This window comes from Ovis canadensis, chromosome 11, assembly GCF_042477335.2.
Source record: "Ovis canadensis isolate MfBH-ARS-UI-01 breed Bighorn chromosome 11, ARS-UI_OviCan_v2, whole genome shotgun sequence".
NCBI lineage: Eukaryota > Metazoa > Chordata > Mammalia > Artiodactyla > Bovidae > Ovis > Ovis canadensis.
In genome coordinates, this window is record NC_091255.1 from 63,399,375 (window position 1) to 63,426,938 (window position 27,564).

The window sequence follows — 27,564 nt, forward strand, 5'->3', positions numbered from 1 at the left end:
GACCAGACCTGGAGGATGGGGGTTCTGGCTAAACTGACTTATCAGGATTCTTGTTACAACTGGACTTTGCATGGAAGGACAAAAGGGCCCAGGGTTTGAGACCTGGTCAAAGAGAGGGCTCAGGTGAGCTGGATTAGATCAAAGAGAGACTCTTGCTCCTTGGCACTGAGTTATTCGAAGTCTAGTATGTCAACTTCATGGAACCTCCCAAGGGCTCCTTCCTTCTCCTTACAGGGTGAGAGGTGGCCACCAGCACTTTGGTGGCTTTATTTGGAGGGACTTACCTTGTCTCAAAAGTTGTATCACCTTGTGGAGGCCCTAAAGGGCAAGGCTTGGTTTTCACTGGTTCTTTTTTTTTTTTTTTTCATTTATCTGTATTTCCCTACATAGTTATGAAGTATGTGTGGGGTTTTTATTTATTTTAGTTTTTAGGGGTTTTTGGACCCCTGCCGTCCAGCATGCGAGATCCCTGACTAGGGATCAAACTTGTGCCCCCTGCAGCAGAAGCACAGAGTCTTAACTACTGGACCAACAGGGAAATCCCTTGGGTTTTTTTTCTGAAGAACGTACATATCTGTATAACTGAATCGTTTGGCTATATGGGGTTTTTATTGAGGTATAAATATGTACAGAAAAGCACACATTATAAACTATGAATTTATGAACCAACACACCTGAATCAATAAAAGAACACATCCTAGAAACCCCTCGTGCTCCCTCCCAGCTCCTCCCCACCCCCCAACCACAATAACTACTCACACAGTGTATATTGGGGAAAAAATACTTAAAATTTAAACAAAGCAAACACATATTAGAGATGGAAAAAATTTTAATCCAGCACTTTTTATTTGTGAGTGAAGTCGCTCAGTCGTCTCCGACTCTTCCTGACCCCATGGACTGTAGCCTACCAGTCTCCTCCATCTATGGGATTTTCCAGGCAAGAATAGTGGAGTGGGTTGCTATTTCCTTCTCCAGGAGATCTTCCCAACCCAGGAAGGGAACCTGGGTCTCCCGAATTGTAGGCAGACGCTTTATCGTCTGAGCCACCGGGGAAGTTTATTTGTGAAGGATCTTCCAAATGGCTTAGACATGGTAAAGACAGAGCTGTCAGTTTGGCCTCAGGTTGCTCCCAAGGGAAAGCAGAAGGAGGCAGCTGGTAGTAGCCGTGGGATCAACTGATGGCCCCATCGCCTTCCCAGGTCAACTGGGCAGCACTTTGGCACCCCCCCCCCCCCCCCACCACATACGCACACACAGGGAGGCTTCCGGACTACAGATGCCTGAGCTCCATCTGCAGAGATGGTGATTTCACTGGTCTGGGCTTCAGAATTTTTCAAAGCTCTCCAGTGATTCTAATACGTAGACAAATTTGGGAACCACTGACTTAGCTTACAAGGAGGATGTGAAGCCTGCCTTCCAAGCAGGTGGGCAGACTCAAAAGCCTCCCAGAGATTCTGTAACTACCACAAAAATCCATCTTTTTCAAGAGCATCATGAATTGTCATGGTCCCCTTGACTATTTCACTTCTGGAAATGAGTCAGCTGTAGTACACAAGTGACACACACTCTTACAGCCTCTCCCCACATCCTCCCGGACGCCGGCGTGGGACTATGGGAACAGTGACAAAGCTGGCTGCCACCCAGGCTCCAGGAAAGTGGGGCGCCCGTGGGGGCTGGGAGGGTGGGGAAGGGAGGCTCTACTGTTATTACAGTCACTCCCACTAGGTGGCGCCAGATCAGATGCTCTTGTGAATATCTTAAAAAAAAAAAAAACTCAATTAAACCTTATTTCCCTGTGCTCCTTCTTAGTATTGAATTAGTATTTAATTACTGGTGGGATTCTGCTTTCCCTGAAAGGAAGATAAAGTTGCCTTACTCTCCCCAACTCCTCCAACCCCCCACCCCCTGAGGATTCTCACTGGCGGGGGTGGGGGTTAACCTCTGATGTTCCTGTTCCTCCCACCTAGACACACTATACCTTCATGATATGGGTCAGATTTCTAAGAACCTGACCTTGGCTCTATAGTGGTTGTTTGGAATAGTGGTTTAAAATTTACGGAAGAATGGGAAAGGCTTGACAGCAGGAAGAAATGGGCAGGGAGGGGAGAACAAGGAGTGGGGGGCTGGAATGCTTTCATGTCACCCATCTTATCAGCTGATACTGTGCCTAAGCTACAACTTGGGATTGGAAGAGTGTTTGGCGTGTATCTTTCCACCAGCCTGGATATGCCATTTATGCAAACCCTTCCTGGACAGTCACTAGAAAGACAATTAATTTTTCGTCCAAGAAAGCACCATATGTTTCTGAGAGTTCTTGACTCCCTAGGGAAGTGTTCTAATTACCTGTTTCCGAGTGATAAATCACCCTAAGATGTAGTGGCTTGAAGCAATAATTTACTGGGTCCTCTGCGGTATGGATGTGAGAGTTGGACTGTGAAGAAAGCTGAGTGCCGAAGAATTGATGCTTTTGAACTGCGGTGTTGGAGAAGACTCTTGAGAGTCCCTTGGACTGAAAGGAGATCCAACCAGTCCATTCTAAAGGGGATCAGTCCTGGGTGTTCTTTGTTTTTGTTTTTTTTTAATATTTATTTTTATTTATTTGGCTGCATAGAGTCTTAGTTGTGGCATGTGGGAACTAGTTCCCTGATCAGGGATCGAACCCAGCCCCCCTGTATCGGGAGCACAGAGTCTTAGCCACTGGACCACCAGGGAATTCCCCTGGGTGTTCTTTGGAAGGAATGATGCTAAAGCTGAAACTCCAGTACTTTGGCCACCTCGTGCAAAGAGTTGACTCATTGGAAAGGACTCTGATGCTGGGAGAGATTGGGGGCAGGAGGAGAAGGGGACGACAGAGGATGAGATGGCTGGATGGCATCACCGACTTGATGGACATGAGTTTAGGTGGACTCCGGGAGTTGGTGATGGACAGGGAGGCCTGGCACGCTGCAGTTCAAGGGGTCGCAAAGAGTTGGACACGACTGAGCACCTGAAGTGAAGTGAACTGCAGGATGACTGGACTCAGTTGGGTGGTTCTCACTTAAGGACTCATGTGGTTGCATGTCAATGGTCTGAACATCTGAGATGGGTCCCTCCCGTGGGACCCTTGAGGGGGGCTATCAGCTAGTTCAACTAGGGCCGGTAGCCAGAGCTCTTGCGTGGCTCCTCCAGGTGACATGGAGCCTGGGTTCCCAGAGCGACTGTCTCACGGGCATCATTCCAAGATGCCCAGCGGAAGCTGTGCGGCGTCTCATGCCCTGGCTTTGGAAGTTCCAGGCTGTCACTTGCATCACATTCTACAGCTCAAGCAAGTCACTAAGGCCAGGGCAGATTCCAGGGAAGGGAGCCAGGGCCCCTCCCCCTCGGTGGGGGAGGACGGGTCTATGGAGGCCATATTTAGGGACTCAGTTACTTATCTCAGGAAGTGGGAACTGGGACAAATTTAGGGAACTGCTTCACCCTGAAGGAAACTGTTTTTCAGTTTAAGAACAGACACCTTCAAATGTATTTTCAGGAACCCCCAGTGCCTGGTTGATCAAACCCCAGCTTCCTTGAGTGTCCGTACTTTAACTGGAACCAGCTACCCAGCCAGACAGCATTCATCCTTAAGCCCTCTCTCTCCATTGGAAGCTGCTGATTTTCCACTTCCTTCTTAATACAAGTGCTAACATTCATCACGCTCTTATTTTGTGCCAGACACTGTGCTGAGCAATGCATGCACTTAGCCCGTTCCATTAAGAAGACTTGTCTTGTTGAAGTGCCTGTTAGGAAAAGGTTGCTTGCTTGCTTGTTTGTTTCCAATAACTACCACCAGCTGTGTTCTGTCCAAACCCCTTGGTCACTTGAGTGTAAGGCTCCCTCTTAAGGCACCTCAATCTGATTCCACTTTTCCAGTCATTTTGTTTTTGTTGTTGTTATTAAGGCAGCCCCACTTGGGAGTTTAAGGCTTGTGCATTTAAAAAGTTAAACTTGGGACTCACATGTAGAGAACAAACTTACGGATACCAAGGTGGGAAAGGGGGGATGAACTGGGATCTTGGGATCGACATATGTATACACTAGCGATAAAACAGATAACTAAGGCGCACCTACTGTATAGCTAGGGAACTCTGCTTAATGCATGACGGTGACCTGAATTGGAAAGAAATCCAAAATGAGGGAATATATGTATATGCATGAGCTTCCCAGGGCTTCCCAGATGGTGCTAGTGGTAAAGAACCCACCTGCCAGTGCGGGAGACATAAGACATGCGGGCTCAATCCCTGGGTCGGGAATATCCCCTGGAGGAGGGCATGGCAATCCACTCCAATACTTTTGCCTGGAGAATCCCATGGACAGAGGAGCCTCATGGGCTACAGTCCATATGGTCACAGAGTCAGACATGACCGAAGAGCCTTGGCATACATGATCTGCCCAGGTGGCTCATTGGTAAGGAATCACTGCCAGTGCAGGAGACAAAGGGGATGTGGCTTGACTGCCGGGTCGGGAAGATCCCCTGACGTAGGAAATGGCAGCTTACTCCAGTACTCTTGCCTAGAGAATCCCATGGACAGAGGAGCCTGGAAGGCTACGGTCCTTAGAGTCGCAAAGAGTGGGACACAACTAAATGCCTGAGCACAGGCATACGTATCCTCAGAGCCGATTCACTTTGCTGTACTGCAGAAACTAACACAACACTGCAAAGCAACTCTGCTCCAATAAAAATTAAAGAGTAAAAATAAATTAAAAGTCAAACTTGGGAATTCCCTGGTGGTCCAGTGGTTAGGACTCTTCACTTTCACTTCCGGGGCCACAGTTTCCATCCCTGGTCAGGGAACTAAGATCCCAAAAGCCACCTGGTATGGCCAAAAAAATAAATAAATGAAGTCAAGCTTGTCTCAGATTACCCCTACCCCTGCCAAAGCACAGGCCTGAGGTTTCAGCAATGAAGCAGGGACCAAGCATACCTCTCACACCACCCTCCTCTCTGCTTACTTGAGGCACTGGGGAGAGAAATGGAAAACAGAGGTGCTTCCTGTGGTCACTGGCCTGGGTCTTTACTGCTGACCCAACTCGTTCTCTGGAGCAGGGTTTCTCATCCTCAGCACTACTGATGTTTAGGGCTGGATTATCCTTTGTTGTGGGACCCTGTCCTATGCATTGTTTGGCAATATCCCCGGCCTCACCCTATTGGACGCCAGTTGTTCAGTCCTAAGTCTTGTACCACTCCCCAAGTTATGCAACCAAAAATGTGTCAGCCATTACCAATATGCCCTGGTTGAGAACCAGTGCTCCTTAGACTTGGTGTGCCCAAGGGGGTGCCCCATGGGCCTAAAGACAGAGACTCTCTCCCACGGGGCTCCCCTGGTTACATATTCTTGCTGACCCTTGGCCTCATGTCATATTGCTCTGAGGTGTTCCCCTGCCCCCAAACCCCAGAATCCAATTCTAGACTGCCCTGGTGGTCCAGGGGTAAAGACTCTGCCTGCCAACGCAGGGGATGTGGGTTCGATCCCTGGTCTGGGAAGATCTCATATGCCACAGAGCAACTAAGCCTGTGCACCCCAAGTACTGAGCATGCGCTCTAGAGCCTGTGTGCCACAACTACTGAGCTGTCATGCCTAGAGCCCGGACTCTGCAACAAGAGAAGCCACCGCAACGAGAAGGCCAAGCACGAGCACCAGAATAAACCGTAGTCCCTGATGGCTGCAACCAGAGAAAGCCTGCATGCAGCAATGAAGACCCAGTGCAACCAAAAGTAAATTTTTTAAAAAGCCTCAAAAAACCACAAAGACTCTGCAATTCTGTCCGTACTCTGGATCCAGCTCTGGGGCTGTAGGGCAGTGGGGGTGGGGATCGCCCCAGTCCTTCGCCTCCTGGCTGACTGCCCACCACCCCAGCTCCCCTGAACACTCTCCAAACTTCAGGAGCCCTAGGACAGAGCCACCAGCCCATGGCCAAGTAGACAGCCAAGTGGGAGACAAGGTGTTCCTCTCTGCTGTCCCATCCGCTTGACAATGACTCCACTGTGTCCCCAACCCCCTTCACTCCCACCTGTTTCCCAGAAAAGCCTGTCAAGTCTTCATGAAGAAGCAGCCTCTCACCCCTCCTCCCTCCCTTTTCCTTTGGAAGCACCAACTACCCAGGGTTGGGCCAAACTTCACAGGTTAAGGGCTCCGTCCTCTGAAAGACCGTCTTCACTCAGACACCAGCCACCAAGTCTGGGGGTTCCCCAGGCCACACTCTCTTTTTACCATTTTGCTACAAACCTGGGGGTTCCCCCTACTCCCTCAGGTTTAATAATTCACTAGAGTGACTCACAGAAAAGTGCTGTACTTGCCATTACAGTTTAATGATCGCAAAAGGATACAAATCTGAACCAGTCTCGAGCAAGGGCTGGTGGTGGGGTGGTCCCAAACTTGAAGCTTCTGACATCCTCAGGGACATGTTACGCTCTTGGCACACCAGTATGTGACAGTATGCAGAGCGCTGCCGACCGAGGAAGCTCGCCACGCTGAAGTGTCTCGAGTTTCTATTGCTGTTGCTGTCACTGTTGTCCAGTCCCTAAGTCATGTGTGACTCTGAAACCCCATGGACTGCAGCATGCCGGGCTCCCCTGTCCTTCATTATCTCCCGGACTTGGCTCAAATTCATATCCACTGAGTTGGTGATGCTGTCTAACCATCTCATCCTTTACTATTCCCTTCTACTTTTGCCTTCAATCTTTCCCAGCGTTTTTACTGCAGTTTCATTATATATGTACCCCATTGACTGAATTCAATCTCCAGTTCCCCTCCCTTCCCCAGAAAGTGAAAGTAAAGTCGCTCAGTCCTGTCTGACTCTTTTGGACTGTAGCCCACCAGGCTCCTCCATCCATGGGATTTTCCAGGCAAGAATACTGGAGTGGGTTGCCATTTCCTTCTTCAGGAGATCTTCCCAACCCAAGGATTGAGAACCCGGGTCTCCTGCATTGTAGGCAGATGTTTTACCATCTGAGCCACCAGGGAAGTCTCCCTTTCCCCAGAGATTGAGCTAACAACACATGGTTTATCCTAAACCAACAGGTCAAGTTGGAGGAGTCCAGTGTGAATACCAGACACTCCCATCACTTAGAAAATTCCCAGGATTTAGAGGTGGCCTCCCAGGAACCAGACAAAGACCATCCAAATGCAGGGTTATACACAGGATTCATAGAGTCCGTGTTGCGTGGCATCTCCCAACCAGCCCCTGGCTGCTAGTTCTCTGAACGTACAATGTGGGGTGCATTTCACTCTTGGCAGTTGTTGTTGCTAAGTCACTTCAGTCGTGTCCGTAGGCTCTGGCAATTCTTGGAGAGCAGGAAAGATCCTGCAGGGTGCCTGCCTCCATCTTGTTGCATATACATCAGCTCATTTAGTCCAACCAGTCTCCCACCCCCATGCCCCTAGGCAGGTGTTATTGTGATCACCCTTCCACAGTTGAAGAAACGCAGGTGCAGGCTGAGAGACTCCCCAGGTGAACCAGCAGAACAGGACTGAGTGCGGGTCTGTCTGACTCCAGAGCTGCCCACTCACGAGGAGCGGAGCTCTGGCTCCCCCCAAACCCCTCATCCCCTGCCCCCCTGGTGTAGTCGTGCCAGCTCCCCTCACGGCCTCCAAAACACCTCCCTTCCTCCTGCAAAGCCGTGTCCTGACCCTCTGCTACGGGGCTCACCACTCCGAACCCTCCCCCTGTGGTCACCCACTCTTCGTCTGGGGCGTCTCTGGCCTCTGCTCTTAATCTTCCTAACTCCAAGTTCCGAGAAAGTGTAGAACATTAGGTTCTGGGAGCTGGACGCCTGCCATAATCTCTCTCCGATCTAGAGCGTTTTCCATCCGCGTCCGACCTCAGCCTTGACTCTCGCGGCCGCCCGGGACCACCAAGCCCTTCTCCAGGGCTGAAGTCCACGTGGCAGGCTGTCCTGCTCTCTCCCTCCTGCGGCCGCGCTGTCGTTCAGGCCTACCTTTAAACCCTTGAGCACCTCCTCTCACTCCTCCGATCCGCCGCCGTCCTGAGGCTGTGGGGAGGGGGAGGAGGGGCAGCGCTTAAAGTTGGGGCCACAAGCGGCTCCGTGATGCTGCCGGGACTCCGCGAACCCCCGTTTCTCCTCGGCCACGGCTCCCTTCCAGCCTCTGCCGCCAGGGGCGCTAGCCGGGCCCACAGGGCCGGCGGAGCGGGTAGGGCTGTGGCTTCCAGTCGGCTCCCTGATCAGGCTCCCGAGCATCACCCTGATGTTTGGTTCCAGGCTCCAGGGTCCCTGTGCTCGAGAACCAGCCTCTGTGCCTCACAGAAATACCGCACCAGCTGGGCAGTGACCCCTCGCCAGAGATCCGAGTCCCAGCTCCCTGGGACCCCCTCTTCCCGGCTTCTAAGGATCTCATAACCCCGACCTGTCCTCTTGGTTCCCCAGCCAAGGGGGTGGGGTAGCTGCTTCCTGTGGTTCCCCCAGAGTCTGCTTTCTGCTGCTTCTGTCCTGCAATACCCATTTAACCAATTCTCTGTTCTAAATTCTTTGTTAGAATAACGAATGTGCTTGTTTTCCTGGTTGCCCGTGACTAATAAATAGGTATGAACACTTCCCCTCTCCCTTCCCTGGGAGCTCAGAATCCACCAGTGCAGGAGACCCTGGTTCGATCTCTGGGTTGGGACGATCCCCTGGAGGAGGGCATGACAGCCCACTCCAGTATTCTTGCCTGGAGAATCCCATGGACAGAGGAGCCTGGCGGGCTGCAGTCCATGGGGTTGCAGTCCATGGGGTTACAAAGAGTCAGACACAATTGAGCCACTAATACTTTTCACCTAATTACCTCCAACATGCCAGACCCTGTTCTGCTTAACATGGATGGGCTCACTTAACTCTCACAAAACCCTTCTAAACAGCAATTACTATTATCCCCACTTCAACAGGGGAGAAAACTGAAGGGCAAAGGAAGACAGAATTATTTGCTCAGGGTCACACAGCTGGAAAGAGTTGGGCCCAAGATGGCACACACGTATGCACCCTCTCAGGGTGTCCCTGGGGCATTAAGTGAACACACAGTTTCCCAGTTTATGGATGGACTAGAGCTATTTTGGGATGTTTATATCATGTGGAGGTTTTGGCTATTAGAGATCCTGAATCACCTTGAATCTGATAAATTTAGTTTACTTGAGCCAGGAATCTTGCAGCTTTCCGAATTATTTGGTCCATGATTTGTTGCAACCTACCTCTTTAACGTTTGTTTGTTTTTAATAAGGTTGTTTTTGTTTATTTACTTGGTTGTGCCAGGTCTTAGCCCTGGAACATAGGATCTTCACTCTTCATTGATGTGGGATCTAGTTCCCTGACCAGGAATTGAACCCAGGTCCCCAAACTCCAGTACTTTGGCCACCTCATGTGAAGAGTTGACTCATTGGAAAAGACTCTGATGCTGGGAGGGATTGGGGGCAGGAGGAGAAGGGGACTACACAGGATGAGGAGATGGCTGGATGGCATCACTGACTTGATGGACGTGAGTCTGAGTGATCTCCCAGAGTTCACTGGTGATGGACAGGGAGGCCTGGCGTGCTGTGATTCATGGGGTCGCAAAGAGTTGGACACGACTGAGCGACTGAACTGAAATGAACTGATCCCCTGCACTGGGAGCTCTGAGTCTTAGCCATTGACCACGAGGAGAGTCCGCTGTCTCCTTAATGTTTATCTTCTATCTTATCAGCCCCTACTGACCTTTTTCCTCCCTTCATGTCTTTCACTATGAGCTCCCCCACCACCTTGCCAGTGCTGCTATAAATCTGGAGATATGGGCAAGGAAACATCTCGTTTGGCAGAACTCTAGAAGGCACTATGGTCTCACCTTGAACCAAAGTCTTCAGCAAGTATGGGTATTGGTGATGCCCTGAAACGTCTCTGACTTCCCAGGTAGAGCTAGTGGTAAAGAACCCACCTACTAATGCAGGAGACATAAGAGACACTTATGTCTTCACAGGTTCGATCCCTGGGTGGGGAAGATAGCTTGGAGGAGGAAATGGCAGCCCACTCCGGTATCCTTGCCTGGAAAATCCCGTGGACAGAGGAGCCTGGTGGGCTAGAGTCCATGCGGTCACAGAGAGTTGGACACGACTGAAGCTACTTAGCACGTATCTCCAAAGGCCTTCACCATGAGTTCCTGAAAACCCCACAACAGAGCGGTTCTGTCCTACTGAGACTCCACGCTGGATTCCATTTCAGACTTCCCAGTGGCCGTCAGGGCAGCTGCTCTCCATCACTGCCCTTGCTCGAGTTGGGAAGGGTCACTCCCGGCGTGCTTGGCTCTGTCTATGCAGTACTTTGCCCTCGTCCCCAGTGTGGTTTCTGGTGTCCTATGGAGAGAATCAGCTAAGAGATCCAAATCGGTATTATTTTTAGAACTAAAAATCATTTGGTCTCAGCTTGCTTAGTCCTGTTCAGGGAATGAAAACAGGGGAAAAATCTCATTTTTTTTCAAAGTTCAAGTCAGAGTAGTGCAACCTGGAGGCAACACTTCTGAATCGCTGCCTCAAATGTTTTCCTTTGTTGCAGAGACTGACCTTGTCTTCCAAAGGATTCATTCCCCGGGGACAAGGCTGAGTCTTTTGAAACACACCCCTCTTTGTCTTTGTCTGCCTGTTCTCTCGGACAACTCTTTGTGTCAAATCTGAACCTGTGCTTTCTCTTCCAGTTTTTAGAATAGATGAGATTATGTTTCCATAATTTATGCTGAACCTGCAGCCCAGTTAACAACAGGTTTTTTTTTTTTTAACTTGAAAACCGAAATTGAGTTGAATGCGGAAAATGTCATCTTGCATTGGACAGAGAGAAAGCTGTTTTTTTTTTTTTTGCAGGAAGTGTCCAGCAGATCTGGAAGATCAGCCTGTTCTTATAGAGAAAACTTAAAAAAAAAAAAAGAACTGGGCAAGAAAAGTCTCATTTCAAAAAGAAAAAAAAAATTATCTACAAAATTGAGCAGAGGTATTTTTTTCCCTCGGTTCAGACCTTGTATTGGTCAGGGTTCTCCAGAGAAGAAACAGAATTGATATGATTATCTATCTATCTAGAAAGCAAAACAATTTTTAATATTTATTTATTTGGCTACGCCGAGACTTAGTTTCAGCATATGGGCTCTATTATAGTTCCCTGATCAGGGAACAAACCCGGGCCCCCTGCATTGGGAGAGCAGAGTCCTAGCCACTAGACCACCAGGGAAGTCCCTAGAAAGCAAATATTAAAGAACTAAAAGGAAATATTAAAAACTCCTCAATCAGATAACAAGCAGATGAAGAATAATTAAGGTAATAAAGAATTTGAATACAACTAACAAACTTGATCTAACCAACAGATATAGGACATGCACTTCCAAACTGCCGAACACCTGTTCTTTTCAGGTGTAGGTAAGACATTTACCTACATAGATCACGTGCCGAACCACCAAGAGTGTCTCAGCACATAGCAGAGGACTGAGTTCACTTAGAGTGTGTTCTCTTACCAAGCGGAATTAAATTAGAAATCAGTCATAACTCTCTAGAAGTTTCTCAGAGTTTTAAAGTCAAGCAACACACTGCTAACAATTCACATGACAAAGAAGAAATCATAGTGAACATTCCAAAGATTCTCAGATGTAAAAAACCACGTCATTTTCAGTAAATGGCAAAGAGTTGAGAAAGCCACAGACCCAGGGCGTGGCCTATGGGGGGAGGGGGAGGGGAAAGCAGGAGATGGAGAGGGAGGCTCAGACCATGTCAGACTAGGGAGTCTAGCCTTGTAGGCAGTGGACAGCCCTGAAGGCTTTTTACCAGGAAATCTGCTGTGTGTGTGGAGGGTGGGCTAGAGCCGTTGGAGGGAAGGAAGGACAGAATGTGAAAGCGTGAGGCCAGCTCCGAGACCTCTGCCCAACATCAGAGATCAATAGCTATTTGCTGTGTCACATGTCAGGTCCATAAATACAAGCAGAGCCCTTACTATGTGCCCGAAAGGCACTACCGATCCCTGCTCCAAGTGGAGCGGGTGAAGCATCTTGGCGCCACGTAGATTGTCATACACAGATCGCTAACTGGGAACACTTCCAGCAGTGTAACCGAAATGTTCATTCTTTATGAAGCGTCACATTAAAACAGAGCATGTAGTTCTTGATGCCAGGCTAAGATTAAATGCCTAGCTTGACGGCACTTCCAAAGACATTCTGTACATAAAGCCCAGCCTCCTCCCTCCATGCCTGAGGCAGTCTGAGAGGGCAGCTGTTTCTCATCAGTAGCCCCCCAAATAGTTATTACAAATTCATCTCTTTTTTTGAAGGCTGTTTTTGGTGTGGACCATTTTTAAAGTCTTTACTGAATTTGTCACAACTGCTTCTGCTCCATGTCCTGGTTTTTTGGCCATGAGGCACGTGGAACCCCAGCGCCCCAACTAGGGATCAAACCCAGACGCCCTGTGCTGGAAAATGAAGTCTTAACCGCTGGACCACCAGGGAATTCCCCCTAATTCATTTTTTACAACCCTTCCAGCCTATCACTGGAGAAATAAGAGAAGTTTGTAGGAATTTAGACATTGAGGCTTTGTGAAGGTGAGGACTTCCAATCTCAAATTTTGTACATTTTTTTCATCAGAGACTTCTAAACATGAGATGTGCTGGCTAAACATGGTCTGTCTGGTCGAGAGACATAAGGATGAAAGAACACAGAGTCATCCGTGCCTTTTGGAGCTAACAGTCTGGTGGGGAGATAACTAATCACCCCAAAATGGGGACCGGCTGGGGACAGGCTAAAAGGCTCTAAGAGAAAGCTCCCAGCATACAGTGCTTTAAATTAGATAGATGGTGATCTCCTGTTCTCTGTGACCAAGCAGAGGTGGATGGTCCAGACCAGGCAGGGCAGGTCTGCCGGGGTCCAGCCCCGGTGCATCCAGGGTAGTTCGGAGGTGGGGACGGAATCGGCGTCCTGGAAAAAACTTATTTAATTACAGATATATAGAGAGATTAGAAACAGATAGTGTAGTAGGAGAATTAGTGGAGAAAAGAGGCTGAATAACTGGTTTACATGGAATACCAATCACCACCTACGTAGGCCACTGGCGTCTTTCCATTCTCCCAAAGGAGAGGAGGCACTGAGGCCTCCCCGGTCCGACCTCAGAAGCCCAGGCAGAATTAGCAGGCTTGGTGAGTACCCACATTTCAGATGGGAATTCAGCCAGGAAAACGGGGAGCGAGAAAGAAACGACACGGGGTAATCAGTCTTTCCAGAAACGGATCCGATTTCTTTATTTTTCAGGTTTGTTTATATACCTTTTTGTTATACATAGGGATGAATACAGAGTCACGCGGGGGTCAGCAGACCTGACCCTTGTCACAATCAGGTGCTTCATATAAAATTATACAAAGATCTTATGAGTTTCATCATCTTTTAGCCATGAGGTCTGCTGACATTTTATGGCCCTTTCTGATGTCGGTCAGTTAACCACAAAACTTATTTTTCCAGGGGTGATTTTTTCTTAAATCAGGCGCCACCCTCCAAATAAAGTTGCATTCCTATAGGGTGAGGGTGTAGTGAGTTACAATCAAGAAAGGAATTTACTTAACCTAAGGTTTAACATGATTAATCTTAAAGGTTAATACTTATTTCTCCTATACGCTGGTTATATTCATTATAAGGGCAGGGAACATGGAGATTTAGCAGCAAATATTGGCTCAACAAATGTAAACCCTTCACCAATGTTTCCCTTAAGATCTATTTTGTCTTAAGATAGTGATAAAGTTACATTTTTGCATAGCAAGGACACAGTGATTTATAACAAAGTACAGTGGTCTATAATAAAAGAGAAAATTCATTAACTCAAAAAGTCTAGTATTGCTAACATCAAAAACTACTGTATTTCCTTTTCTATATTCCAAATACATTGATTAATATATTCCCAGGTGCCTAAGGATATGGAGGCCTGATGGCAATCATTGACTCATCAATGAAAAAAGCCCTACGTTAATACTCCAAACTCTCTGTGCTGTTTATGATTGAGGGGTTGTCACACAAGCTAGTCTGTCAGCAGAGAGGTTTGACCTGAGACATCCTTGTCCCACCCAGGGCAGGGAATTAGCAGTAATTATTGGCAGGACAAATGAAAAAACCCTTCACCAATATAATTCTTAATCAACCTACTATACTATACTAATGATCTTCTAACTTCTCAAAAGAGTCTGTATTTAGAAAGTTTTAAAACATCCCGTGCCTCTCACAGTTGGGAGGCTGTAAACAATCACATGCGGCCGGACGAGCCTGATCAGGCAGGCCAGGGAACCTTCAGAGTTTGTAAGTTGAAACACTCTTATCACGCTCAGGAATTTTTATTAACTGGAGCTGCAAGTTAACTCCTTCTCTGAGAGAAATGGTTATGGGGGAGAGCTCCCCATAAAGTACTCTGGTTTTGGGGGTAGATGCTTGGGAACGGGGTTTCCTGAGGCTTGATCATGCCTCTGTGTATGCCAAGCTTCCTTCCTCATGACCTTTGCCATGGGCGGAGTTCCTCACGCTGGCTCCCAACACAGGTCTGCTTCCTGAGGTCAGCCAGCAACTCAGGTGATAAGCTGACTCAGCCGTTCTCAACACACGGCCTCCACCTCCAGGTCCACGGGGGTTGCTACAGTGGTTGTCATTTCCCAGCAGTGAAATGACAGACCAGGGGCACCAGATGCCAGCACATTGCACACATTGCTTCTATTCTCATTCCCTTGGCCAAATGTGTTCACGTGGCCACCCTAGCTGCAAGGGAGGCTGGGACCTGACACTCGCTGGGCTGGTTCAATACTGAAAGGAAGAAGGGAGATTGGGTACAGTCTCATGACTAGTGATCCTCACAATATACACATTTCTGAGTGTGAGTTCAGTTCAGTTCAGTTCAGTTGCTCAGTCGTGACCGACTCTGTAACCCCATTAACCGCAGCATGCCAGGCCTCCCTGTCCATCATCAACTTCCAGAGTCTACCCAAACTCATGTCCATTGAGTCTGTGATGCCATCCAACCATCTCATCCTCTGTCGTCCCCTTCTCCTCCTGACCTCAATCTTTCCCAGCATCAGGGTCTTTTCAAATGAGTCAGCTCTTCGCATCAGGTGGCCAAAGTATTGGAGTTTCAGCTTCAACATCAGTCCTTCCAATGAACACCCAGGACTGATCTCCTTTAGGATGGACAGATTGGATCTCCCTGCAGTACAAGAGACTCTCAAGAGTCTTCTCCAACACCACAGTTCAAAAGTATCAATTCTTCTGTGCTCAGCTTTCTTTATAGTCCAACTCTCACATCCATACATGACTACTGGAAAAACCATAGCCTTGACTAGAGACTTTGTTGACAAAGTAATGTCTCTGCTTTTTAATATGCTGTCTACTTTGATCATAAACTTCCTTCCAAGGAGTAAGCATCTTTTAATTTCACGGCTGCAATCACCATCTGCAGTGATTTGGGAGCCCCCCAAAATAAAGTCAGCCACTGTTTCCACTGTTTCCCCATCTATTTGCCATGAAGTGATGGGACGGGATGCCATGATCTTAGTTTTCTGAATGTTGAGCTCTAAGCCAACTTTTTCACTCTCCTCTTTTACTTTCATCAAGAGGCTTTTTAGTTCTTCTTCGCTTTCTGCCATAAGGGGGATGTCATCTGCATATCTGAGGTTATTGATATTTCTCCTGGCAATCTTGGTTCCAGTTTGTGCTTCATCCAGCCCAGGGTTTCTCAAGATGTACTCTGCATATAAATTAAATAAGCAGGGTGACAATATACAGCCTTGAGGTACTCCTTTTCCTATTTGGAACCAGTCTGTTGTTCCATGTCCAGTTCTAACTGTTTCTTCCTGACCTGCATACAGATTTCTCAAGAGGCAGGTCAGGTGGTCTGGTATTCCCATCTCTTTCAGAATTTTCCAGTTTATTGTGATCCACACAGTCAAAGGCTTTGGCATAGTCAATAAAGCAGAAAGAATGAAGGGACAGAACCAAAGCAAAAACAACACCCAGGTGTGTATGTGACTGGTGATAGAAGCAAGGTCCAATGCTGTAAAGAGCAATATTGCATAGGAACCTGGAATGTCAGGTCCATGAATCAAGGCAAATTGGAAGTGGTCAAATAGGAGATGGTAAGAGTGAATGTTGACATCTAGGAATCAGCAAACTAAGATGGACTGAAATGGGTGAATTTAACTCAGATGACCATTATATCTACTACTGTGGGCAGGAATCCCTTAGAAGAAATGGAGTAGCCATCATAGTCAACAAAAGAGTCCAAAATGCAGTACTTGGATGCAATCTCAAAAACGACAGAATGATCTTCTTTGTTTCCAAGGCAAACGATTCAATATCACAGTAATCCAAGTCTATGTCCCAACCAGTAATGCTGAAGAAGCTGAACAGTTCTATGAAGACCTACAAGACCTTTTAGAACTAACACCCAAAAAAGATGTCCTTTTCATTATAGGGGACTGGAATGCAAAAGTAGGAAGTCAAGAAACACCTGGGGTAACAGGCAAATTTGGCCTTGGAGTACAGAATGAAGCAGGGCAAAGGCTAAAAGAGTTTTGCCAAGAGAAGGCACTGGTCATAGCAAACACCCTATTCCAACAACACAAGAGAAGACTCTACACATAGACATCATCAGATGGTCAACACCAAAAACAGATTGATTATATTCTTTGCAGCCAAAGGTGGAGAAGCTCTACACATTCAGCAAAAACAAGACCAGGAGCTGACTGTGGCTCAGATCATGAACTCCTTATTGCCAGTTCAGTTCAGTCGCCCAGTCGTGTCCAACTCTTTGCGACCCCATGAATCGCAGCACGCCAGGCCTCCCTGTCCATCACCAACTCCCGGAGTTCACTCAGACTCATGTCTATCGAGTCGGTGATGCCATCCAGCCATTTCATCCTCTGTCGTCCCCTTCTCCTCCTGCCCCCAATCCCTCCCAGCATCAGAGTCTTTTCCAATGAGTCAACTCTTTGCATGAGGTGGCCAAAGTACTGGAGTTTCATCTTCAGCATCATTCCCTCCAAAGAAATCCCAGGGCTGATTTTCTTCAGAATGGACTAGTTGGATCTCCTTGCAGTCCAAGGGACTCTCAAGAGTCTTCTCCAACACCACAGTTCAAAAGCATCAATTCTTCGGCGCTCAGCTTTCTTTGCAGTCCAACTCTCACATCCATACATGACCACTGGAAAAACCATAGCCTTGACTAGACGGACCTTTGTTGGCAAAGTAAATTCAGACTTAAATTGAAGAAAGTGGGGAAAACCACTAGACTATGCAGGTATGACCTAAATAAAATCCCTTATGACTATACAGTGGAAGTGAGAAATAGATTTAAGGAACTAGATCTGATAGACAGAGTGCCTGATGAACTATGGATGGAGGTTCATGACATTGTATAAGAGACAGGGATCAAGACCATTGCCAAGAAAAAGAAATGCAAAAAAGCCAAATGGCTGTCTGAGGAGGCCTTACAAATAGCTGTGAAAAGAAGAGAAGCGAAAAGTAAAGGAGAAAAGGAGAGATATACCCATTTGAATGCAGATTTCCAAAGAATAGCAAGGAGAGATAAGAATGCCTTCCTTAGGGATCAGTGCAAAGAAATAGAGGAACACAATAGAGTGGGAAAGACTAGAGATCTCTTCAAGAATATTAGAGATACCAAAGGAACATTTCATGCAAAGATGGGCTCAATAGAGGACAGAAATGGACCTAACAGAAGCAGAAGATATTAAGAAGAGGTGGCAAGAATACACATAAGAACTGTACAAAAAAGATCTTCATGTCCCAGATAATCATGATGGTGTGATCACTCACACTCACCTACAGCCAGACATCCTGGAACGTGAAATCAGATGGGCCTTAGGAAGCATCACTACGAACAAAGCTAGTGGAGGTGATGGAATTCCAGTTGAGCTATTTCAAATCCTGAAAGATGATGCTGTGAACGTGCTGCACTTGATATGCCAGCAAATTTGGAAAACTCAGCAGTGGCCACAGGACTGGAAAAGGGCAGTTTTCATTCCAATCCCAAAGAAAGGCAATGCCAAAGAATGTTCAAACTACCTCACAATTGCACTCATCTCACACGCTAGTAAAGTAATGCTCAAAATTCTCCAAGCCAGGCTTTAGCAATACATGAACCGTGAACTTCCGGATGTTCAGGCTGGTTTTAGAAAAGGCAGAGGAACCAGAGATCAAATTGCCAACATCCGCTGGATCCTGGAAAAAGCAAGAGAGTTCCAGAGAAACATCTATTTCTGCTTTATTGACTATGCCAAAGCCTTTGACTGTGTGGATCACAATAAACAGTGAGTGTGAAGTGAAGTTTTAGTCGCTCAGTTGTGTCTGACTCTTTGCGACCCCATGAACTGTAGCCCACCAGACTTCTCTGTCCATGGGATTCTCCAGGCAAGAATACTGGAATGGATTGCCATTCCTTTCACTGGAAGATCTTCCCGACCCAGGGACTGAACCCGGGTCTCCTGCACTGCAGGCAGATTCTTTACCATTTGAGCTATGAGAATGTGACCAAGGTATATTGCAGGGAGAGGCAATGGGAGGAGACTTTGACCTTCTCAGAGACGTCAGAGTAGACTCTCCAGGGCTGAAAAGGAATGAGTGCTGACTGGGTGAATAGAAGGAGGCAGAGCTTCCCATTAGAAGGAACAGCACATGTAAAAATCCTGCAGCAGCAGGGTACAGGACCAGAGCAGGGCTGGAAGAGAGCCAATCAGGTTGATGCCAAAGGGAAGAATATAAGGCATGAAACTGAAGCCACAGGCAGGGATCAGACCTTAAGCTTTGGCTCTATTCTAAAAGTGACAGGGAAACTCTGATTCCTTCTGGGAGGAGTCACTATCAGATCTGTATATGTAAGTCCCAGGCTGGCTTATGTGGAGAACAGGTGAGCATAAAGAAGTCATTATGAATGGAACCCAGTAGGAAGGAGCTGGCTACCCTAGTGAGACACCTATCACAGGGCTAAGAAGGTGGGAGGGCTTCCAGAACTTTTGGAAAGTAGAAAACACAAAACTTGGTTGGTACCCCACCCCAGAACCCTCTTCTTCTGCTCTTTGTCCTATTTTTTTTCTTCTGTGGTAGCAAGGATAACATTCCTCCAAAGATGGTGACCTCCGGATCCCCTTGTCAATGAAAATAATCAATAAAGAATCTAAGGGACTTTCCTGGTGGTCCAGTGTTTAAGGCTCTGCACTTCCACAGCGGGAAGCAACGGTTTGATCCCTGGTCAGGGAAGTTCCATATGCCTCGGAACAAAACTAAACAGAAAACAACAACAAAACACTATAATAGGAAAAGAAAATAGTATTATTTGAGCCAAACTATAGGCTGGAAGACAGCCTCCCAGATAACTCTGAGGAACTGCTCCAGAGAAGCATGGTTTTCAGCACAGTTTTTTGTCTTATTAGGACAAACAACATCAAACAAGTCAGCAAGACATTCTTTCAAAATTGAAAAAAAAAACCAACAGATCAGCAGGAACACAGTGACTCATGGCCTTGTGCCTGGGAAGGGAGTCTTAGCATTGAAAGAGTAACCAACAGTGGCATCCCAGAGGGAGGCATTCAATCTTTACTTTTAACATGTACATTCTTTACTTTACCCCGATAAAGAATCTGCAACGTGGGAGGCCCGGGTTTGATCCCTGGTTTGGGAAGATCCCCTGGAGAAGGAAATGGCAACCCACTCCAGTATTCTTTCCTGGAGAACCCTATGGACAGGAGCCTGGCTGGCTACAGTCTATGGGGTCGAAAACAGTCAGACACGACTGAGCGACTAACAGTTTTACTTTCATTCTTCTGGTCAGTGTGCCCTTTTCCTTAATAATTAAAACAGATGTACACTGTAATTTTCCTAGGCCACTAACAGACTGTTACAGTCAGTATAAAATTCAAGTTAACTCATGTATAAGCCAGAATGACTTTCCATGCCTCAATATGTGAAAATTCATTTTATCATCCCAAACCAGCGAGTCGATTACGGTAAAAGTGACTTCACAGATAAGATGAGGTTAGGTCCTTGAGATGGGGAGATTTTACTGGATTCTCCAGTTGGATGCAATGTCATCACAAAAGTCCATAACATGGGGGCAGGGATGTCAGAGTGGGTAAAGATATGTGAATGGAAGCAAAGATGAAAGAGAGAGATTGGAAGAAGATAGGTTGTTGGTTTTGAAGATGGAGGATGGGGACCACTAGCCAAGGAGAGAAGTGGTCTCTAGAGAGTGGAAAAGGCAAGGAAATGCATTCTCTTCCAGAAACTTCAGAAGGAAATCAGCCTGCCAACACCTCCACTGTAGGACCTTTGACCTCCAGAACTGTAAGATGGTATAAGTTTGTGTCATTTTAAGCCACTTCATGGCTCAGATGGTAAAGAATCCACCTGCAATGCAGGAGACCCGGGTTTGACCCCTGGGTTGAGAAGATCCCCTGGAGAAGGGAATGACAACCCACTCCAGTATTCTTGCCTGGCAAATCCCATGAACAGAGGAGCTTGGTGATCTATGGGGTCGCAGAGTCAGACACAACCGAGTGACTGACACTTCACTGTTTTACTTTTAAGCCCCTTTGTGGTAATTTATTACCGCTTCAATAGGAAATAAATACAGCTTCTAACATACTATATAATTTACTCAATTATTATGTTTATTTTTCAATTTCTCTCCCCATGAGAGATGTTCCTCTCCAGGGTAGGAATTTTTGTCTTTTTTTTTTTTTTTTCTCTCTGAAGAATCCCAAAATACTTAAAATGGGCCTGGCAAACAGCAGATGCTCAGTCCATGTTGATAAATGGATATAGAAAATGAAGGAAAGGAAAGTGTCAAGGCTTCTCTGGCGCTTGATTGACTAGGAACCTCATGTTATGTTTACTCACAGAAGGAAGAAAGCAGCAGGTCAGTTTGAAGAGAATCAAGAAAATAAAGATGGGTTTAGTTTGAGGTTTGAGGGCTTCTGTGGGAGATATAAATAGACAGATATGACCTGAGGGACTTCCCGGCTGGTCCAGTGGCTAAGACTCCGGACTCCCAATACAGGGGGCCTGGGTTCACTCCTGGGTCAGAGAACTTGATCCCACATGCCTCAACTAAGAGTTGGCATGCCGCAACTAAAGATCCCAAGTGCCACAACTGAGACTCAGTGCAGCCAAAATAAATAAATATTTACAAATATATATTGCTTAAAAAAAAGAAGAGAAAAATGTGTCAGTAATTCTGCAGAGGCAGCTGGAATGTGAGTCAGGCTGCTAACAGGCCCTGGGGCAGTTCAGTTTCCAAATCCTGAAGCTTGAGGCTTGGGAGGCTTCACAAGAGTCACAATCAACTGATCCCTCAGGCTTAATGTCACAACAGGGAGAGTCCTCAGAATAAGAAACAGGAGATCAGCCTTCCTCCCCAATCCCGGGGCAACTGATAAACAGTGACTCAAACGTTTCCTCATCCTTTAACTTTCTTCTTGGATCTTAATTGACAGGGATAGATTGTGTGCCTCTGGAACTCATAACACCGCCCCAGACACTGGGAAAGACAAGCACTAAGTGGTACACGGTTTTGCCCTAAGAGGACTTACATCCAGACATTCACAAAACTAAATTAAAATAGAAGCAACTATACACGGTGTCATGCATGGTACGGTCCAGCCGGCGAGGGTGGCTTACTGTGGCTGAAGTACCTAGAAAGACCCAGTGGAGCAGATGTCACGTGACTGGGTCTTCGAGGGACAGGGGCACAGAGAGCAAAGACTGCCAAGAATGCTTTGACTTGTTCAGATAGCCTTGCCTAACGTACAGATTCCAGATTGCAGTCTGTTTGGGGAATAAACACTTGATACACCACCTTTTGGGTATTTTAGTATCCCAGGCAACCTCCCAGCCCAGCGCATGCGCCTCGCAGGGCCCTCGCGCAGTGTTACCATAGAGGCTCAGGGCTAGATCGTCAGCCAGCGCAGAGGCGGACATTTTGGGTCCTGGCAGGGAAAATTTGGACAGGCTGGCACCATTAAAAAGTCAGGCTGCACCGCCCAAGAACGTGAGAGCAAAAGAACCCCCTTGGGGCGACAAGATCAAAGTGGCGAAACGAATCTTTAATGTCTTTCTAGGAAAAAAATAAGCTTGTGGAGAGTTGCCCACCGCCCTGCCCTCATCTAAGATGGCGACCGTGCGGGCGCTCTAGCTGCGCCCTTCAGATTCCCAGAGGGGGCGGTGTCCTCGTCGCTATCTTTGAGGTGATCGGCGGCGCAGGTTGCTTCGCTCTCTCGTCGCGCCTGATTCCTCAGCGAGTGGCCTTTGGTACGAGGAGGCTGGCGGTCTCGAGACTCTCCCCGTCCCCCGCCCCCCGTGCCGTTTTCTCGGCGCCTTCGCTGCGCTGGCCTCGCGGCCGCCTCCGTCAGAACCGCTCCTCGGTGCAGCCCCGCGCGGGCCGGCTGTAACCGCGCCCCCGGGCCGGACGATGCCTAGGAAGCTGCTGCTGCTGCCCCCGCTCTCCGTGTCCTCCGCTTTCCGCGCCCCGCGAGCCTGCCCCGCCGCCCGCCCCGCCATGAACGCCGCCCGCAACGGCTACCGAGTCTTCTCTGCCAACTCCACGGCCGCCTGCACCGAGCTGGCCAAGCGCATCACCGAGTAAGGGGCGGGGGACGCGGATGTCCCAGGGGCCCCTTCCTTTCCGGGAGACCGTCCTTGCTACTCTTCGCCTCCGCATCCCCCGACTGGGGTCAGGGGTGATTTGGCCCCCTCACCGTGCCGCCCCCACCCTCACCCCCCACCCCAACTCTGCAGCTGAAAACACGTTGGGCTGGTTGACTCTTAACTGGCTTCTCCCCCAGCCCACCCCTCGGGTCGTTGGAGCGCCCTCCCTGCTTTCGGCTCCCCATTCCCACCTCCCAGGCGGTGGACCCCCCCCCCCAGATTAGAGCTTTGTGGGAGCGGGGGCGGCTCTGGGTTTGGCTGCTTTTCCCACGGTTGGAGTTGACCTCTGGATCTGATCGCTGCGGTTCCCAAGTCTCCCCACCCCGGGAGACGGAGGCCGGCACGTAGTTACAACATCGGGTGCAGTAGATGGGGGTGGCAGGGGGCGGCCTTGCAAGTGAAAGACCCGCGAGGCCCAAGATGCACGGACTGAAGCAGACGTGTAGGGGAGGGCCGTGAGAACAAGGCAACCCCAGGGGAGCAGATTTATCGCAGCTGATGATTGAAACGACAGGTCTCACCGTAGTCTGTAAGTCAGTTAGGTTCGATCAGTCTTAAGTCTTTGCTCTTTCACCTGTTCACCTAAGGAAGCCTCCAACCTCAAGTGGCCTTTGGAGTCTTAGGACCTTGGCCGTCTTGCCCCTGGGCAAGGGACTTGATTTTCCTGAACTTCATTGGTAAGATAGAGACAGTTCCTTCTACTGGACCCAGAACATTGTGAACATGAACCAGATAATGGTTCATGCATTCAAGCGTCTAGCAGAGCAGAGGTTCATAGTGGCCCTCTGAATAATACATGCTTGCTAAATGGCCTCTTTTCTAGTTGGCTCTTGTAGAGAGTTTCAGAGCCTATTGTAGAGAAAGAACCTTCTGAGCCCTTTGCAAATAAAGTTGTTTAAAAAATAAGCTTGTTTTTTAACTTGTAAAGTCATTTTCACGTTTTAAACAACTTATTAGAATTCTGTGGGGTTTTCAGAGTTTATAAGTCATGGCATGAATATATTTTAAAATTCTAGATGAAAGATGTAGAAGAAAGGGGAAACTTTAGTCATATTACCTCAGTAATGCCTGTGTTCTTTTTAGTTAGCTTTAAATGAGATTAGAAGAGTGTAAAAAAAACAAACAGTCCTTTTGCAGTCTACTACCTGGCTTCCATTCCTGACCACTGATTATTTGTCTTTCTTTTTGAGGCCAACTAAAACACTAATTTTAAATATAAAGCTTGTGTTTGTTTATTTTGGGTCAGATTTACCACAGTGGCCTTGCTGAGAGAAACCAGAGCGGGGAGGGCAGAATTAAATAGTCCGTGGTTTTGCCTTGGTCTTGTATTTGGTTCTTGAAAAAATTGTTCCAGAAAATTTTTAAGTTTTGACCATTTTTAAGTATGCAATTCACTGGCACTAAGTACATTCACAGTGTTGTGTGATTATCAGCACTGTTCATTTCTAGATCTTTTTAATCATTTCAGACAGGAACTCTGTACTCCTTAAGTACTAACTCCCCTTTATCCACCCATCCCAGTCCCTGGTAACCTCTGTTCTATTTTCTGTAGCTGTGAATGTTCCCATTCTAAGGTCCTCCTATACATGGACTCATACAATATTTGTATTTTTGTGTCTGACTTTTTTACTTAGAGTCTGGTTTTTGTTTTTTTTTTTTTTCAGTCGAGGTTTATCAATAATGTGGGCTTCCCTGGTGGCTCAGTGGTAAAGAATCTGTCCACAATGTGGGAGACCTGAGTTCGGTCCCTGGGTTGGGAAGATCCCCTGCAGGAGGGCATGGCAACCTACTCCAGTATTCTCGCCTGGAGAATCCCTATGGGCAGAGGAGCCTAGCCGGGCTGCCGTCCAGGGGGTCGCAAAGAGTCAGACACGACTGAGCGACTGAGCACACAGCACAGCATCTGTATTGTAGCATGGACCAGAATTTCATTTCTTTTTAAGACCGAATAATGTTCTGTTGTATACTTGGCTGGAGTGTTTTTGAACAGATTGCAGAATATAACAACCATTATCAACAGCCCTTATTTCACTCATAAGAATGGTAATACTGACCGATAAGAACTGAAAACAAACAAAAACCCATCATGAATTCCTTTGTCTACTCTCTTGTCTAGTCCTAAGGTATTTCACTGTGTGTGTTAGTCACTCAGTCATGAATCTTTGCGACCCCACAGACCATAGCCCACCAGTCCATGGGGGCAAGAATACTGGAGTGAGCTGCTGTTTCCTTTTCCAGGGGATCTTCCCAACCCAGGGCCTGAACCTGGGTCTCCTGCATTATAGGCAGGTTCTTTACTATCTGAGCCACAAGGAAAGCATATTTCCTAGTTTGTCTCGGAAATGAGTTTTCCACTTGGTTTGTTCTAATCAGGATCCAAACAAGATTCATACTGCGTTTGGTTAATGACATGGAAGTCTGATGCTTTTGACCACTGAGGCATTTACCTATGGCTTGTGTTTTTGGAATTATTGCTGCTAACCACGTATTTGTTGGCATCGATTTTGCAAGACAATTATTATTCGAAAATGATGGAACTAGATGTTAAACTTTGGTTGTGGGCTCTTCCCAGTAAAGCGGTGTATTACAGAATGGTGAGCACTGGAAGCTGCTCATGGAATGACAGCGGATTTTTAGTTCTTAATGAGTTAAATTTTCTAAATTTTTTTTTTTGGTAAGAGAATGCTGATGTAGTTGGAGAAGGCGATGGCACCCCACTTCAGTACCCTTGTCTGGAAAATCCCATGGACAGAGAAGCCTGGTAGGCTGCAGTCCATGGGGTCTCTAAGAGTTGGATATGACTGAGCAACGTCACTTTCACTTTTCACTTTCATGCATTGGAGAAGGAAATGGCAACCCACTCCAGTGTTCTTGCCTGGAGAATCCCAGGGACAGGGGAGCCTAGTGGGCTGCCGTCTATGGGGTCGCACAGAGTTGGACACGACTGAAGTGACTTAGCAGCAGCAGCAGCTGATGTAATTATTGTAGTCTTTTTGTTAAACACATGCCTGTGAACTGGAGTTTTTCTAAAAAGAGCCTTCATTCTTCTTTTTCAATTAATCTGTTTATTGTTTGGCTGAGTTACGCAGCATGTGGGATCTTCGTTCCCTGACCGGGGATTGAACCCCGGTCCCCTTCACTGGACTTGTGACTTCTCTGATGGTCCAGTAGTTAGGACTGTGTGCTTCTAAAAGGGCCTTAATTGCTTTTTTTCTGCCTTTAGGCGTCTTGGTGCTGAATTGGGGAAGTCTGTGGTTTATCAAGAGACCAATGGAGGTGAGTTAAACTTAAACGTTCTTTGTCCTTCAGGCTCTGTTTAATTGACTGGCATGTTTTTAAAAGGCGAGTGTTACTCATCTTTAACACAGAAGTCCGTTGCTCTTTAACAATAGGGTTGGAAGGTTTTCAGTACTTCTAAACCTTGACTGGCGAAGGCGATGGCACCCCACTCCAGTACTCTTGCCTGGAAAATCCCATGGACGGAGGAGCCTGGTGGGCTGCAGTCCATGGGGTCGCTAAGATTCAGACACGACTGAGCAACTTCACTTTCACTTTTCACTTTCATGCATTGGGGAAGGAAATGGCAACCCACTCCAGTGTTCTTGCCTGGAGAATCCCAGGGATGGGGGAGCCTGGTGGGCTGCTGTCTGTGGGGTCACACAGAGTCGGACACAACTGAAGTGACTTAGCAGCAGCAGCAGCAGCAGCAGCAGCAGCAAACCTTGACTTGTTGTTTTCTCCTTAAGTCTTCTTTCCCGTTGTTCCAAGGTAATGCAAATATCTTGTCATTTTAGAATGAAAAAAGCGATGGGAGGAGATTTTTCTTCCTTATTTTGCTGTATTTGATACATACATTCTACGTTTATCTGTCTCACTAAGTCATCAAATGGTGTTAAGAGCCATCTGTACTAGATAGGTAATGACTTACTTTAAAAACCTCTTGGAGTTAGTTTTATCTCTCATCTTTTCTCTCAAGTCTTGTCAAAGCTCACCACTCTTTTGTTGCCACCTAAGTTTTTTGTTCCGAACCAGGAGTAGGATGTGGGGCTCTTTAATTCCCAGCCCAGGGATGGAACCCGCACCTCCTGCAGTGGAAGCATCCTGGACCTCCAGGGAAATCCCCTGCCTGAGTTTCCAGGGAGAGCTGGAACATGAAATAATACTGCTTGAAGGCTCTTTGTTGATAGCCGTGTTCCCAGGAATAAACCCCCAGCTGGGAATTATTTTTGCAAAGTTGAAAGCCTTGGATTCATGTTTCTGTGTTTGCTCAGGAGATAATTAAGATGAAACTGATGTTTGGGGAGCTAGAAAAGCAAAATATTGGGTAGTAATGTAAAGCATACGTTCTGGAGTGTGTACAAGTTACATCTGTGTTATATAATTAACCCCCAGAAACCCTTAATCCAGCTTCCACACTCAATAGCTGTTAACTTGATGACTTCAGAAGCTTTCTTGCCAGGGCAAGTCAGGAGATGCTTATTTTGCTGTTGTTAAACACATGCCTGTGAACTGGAGTTTTTCTAAAAAGAGCCTTCATTCTTCTTTTTCAGTTAATTTGTTTATTTTTTGACTGAGTTGTGCAGCATGTGGGAATCTTAGTTCCCCGACCGGGGATTGAACCCCAGTCCCCTTCATTGGAAGTGTGACTTCCAGTGAAGGTGAGTGCATATAGGTGAGATAACTTATTTAACAGTAACAGATTTGGTTCATTGTGATGGCATTTGGGGGTCTCATAAATGAACCATTTGAGGAAAGGAGGGAGGTTTAGGGAGGGCCTTTTTCTCCATCTTCCCATCACTGTTCTAGGCCTCCTCTCTCTTTCTCGTCAAAGTAGCTTCTTAACAGGTCTTCTTACTTGCGTTTTCAGCCTTTAGTTTG

General features: G+C 47.2%; 1 protein-coding gene across 1 annotated transcript in view; it reads left to right on the forward strand.

Annotated features, from left to right (window-relative positions):
• PRPSAP1 (phosphoribosyl pyrophosphate synthetase associated protein 1) overlaps nucleotides 1-27,564 on the forward strand; it is a 65,043-nt gene that overhangs the window by 16,559 nt on the left and 20,920 nt on the right. The window contains exons 3-5 of the mRNA XM_069542166.1: nucleotides 10,834-10,960; nucleotides 22,101-22,620; nucleotides 25,910-25,962. Coding sequence (XP_069398267.1) covers nucleotides 22,451-22,620; nucleotides 25,910-25,962 — 223 coding nt within the window. The 5' untranslated portion in view covers nucleotides 10,834-10,960; nucleotides 22,101-22,450. The remainder of the gene's footprint in view (nucleotides 1-10,833; nucleotides 10,961-22,100; nucleotides 22,621-25,909; nucleotides 25,963-27,564) is intronic.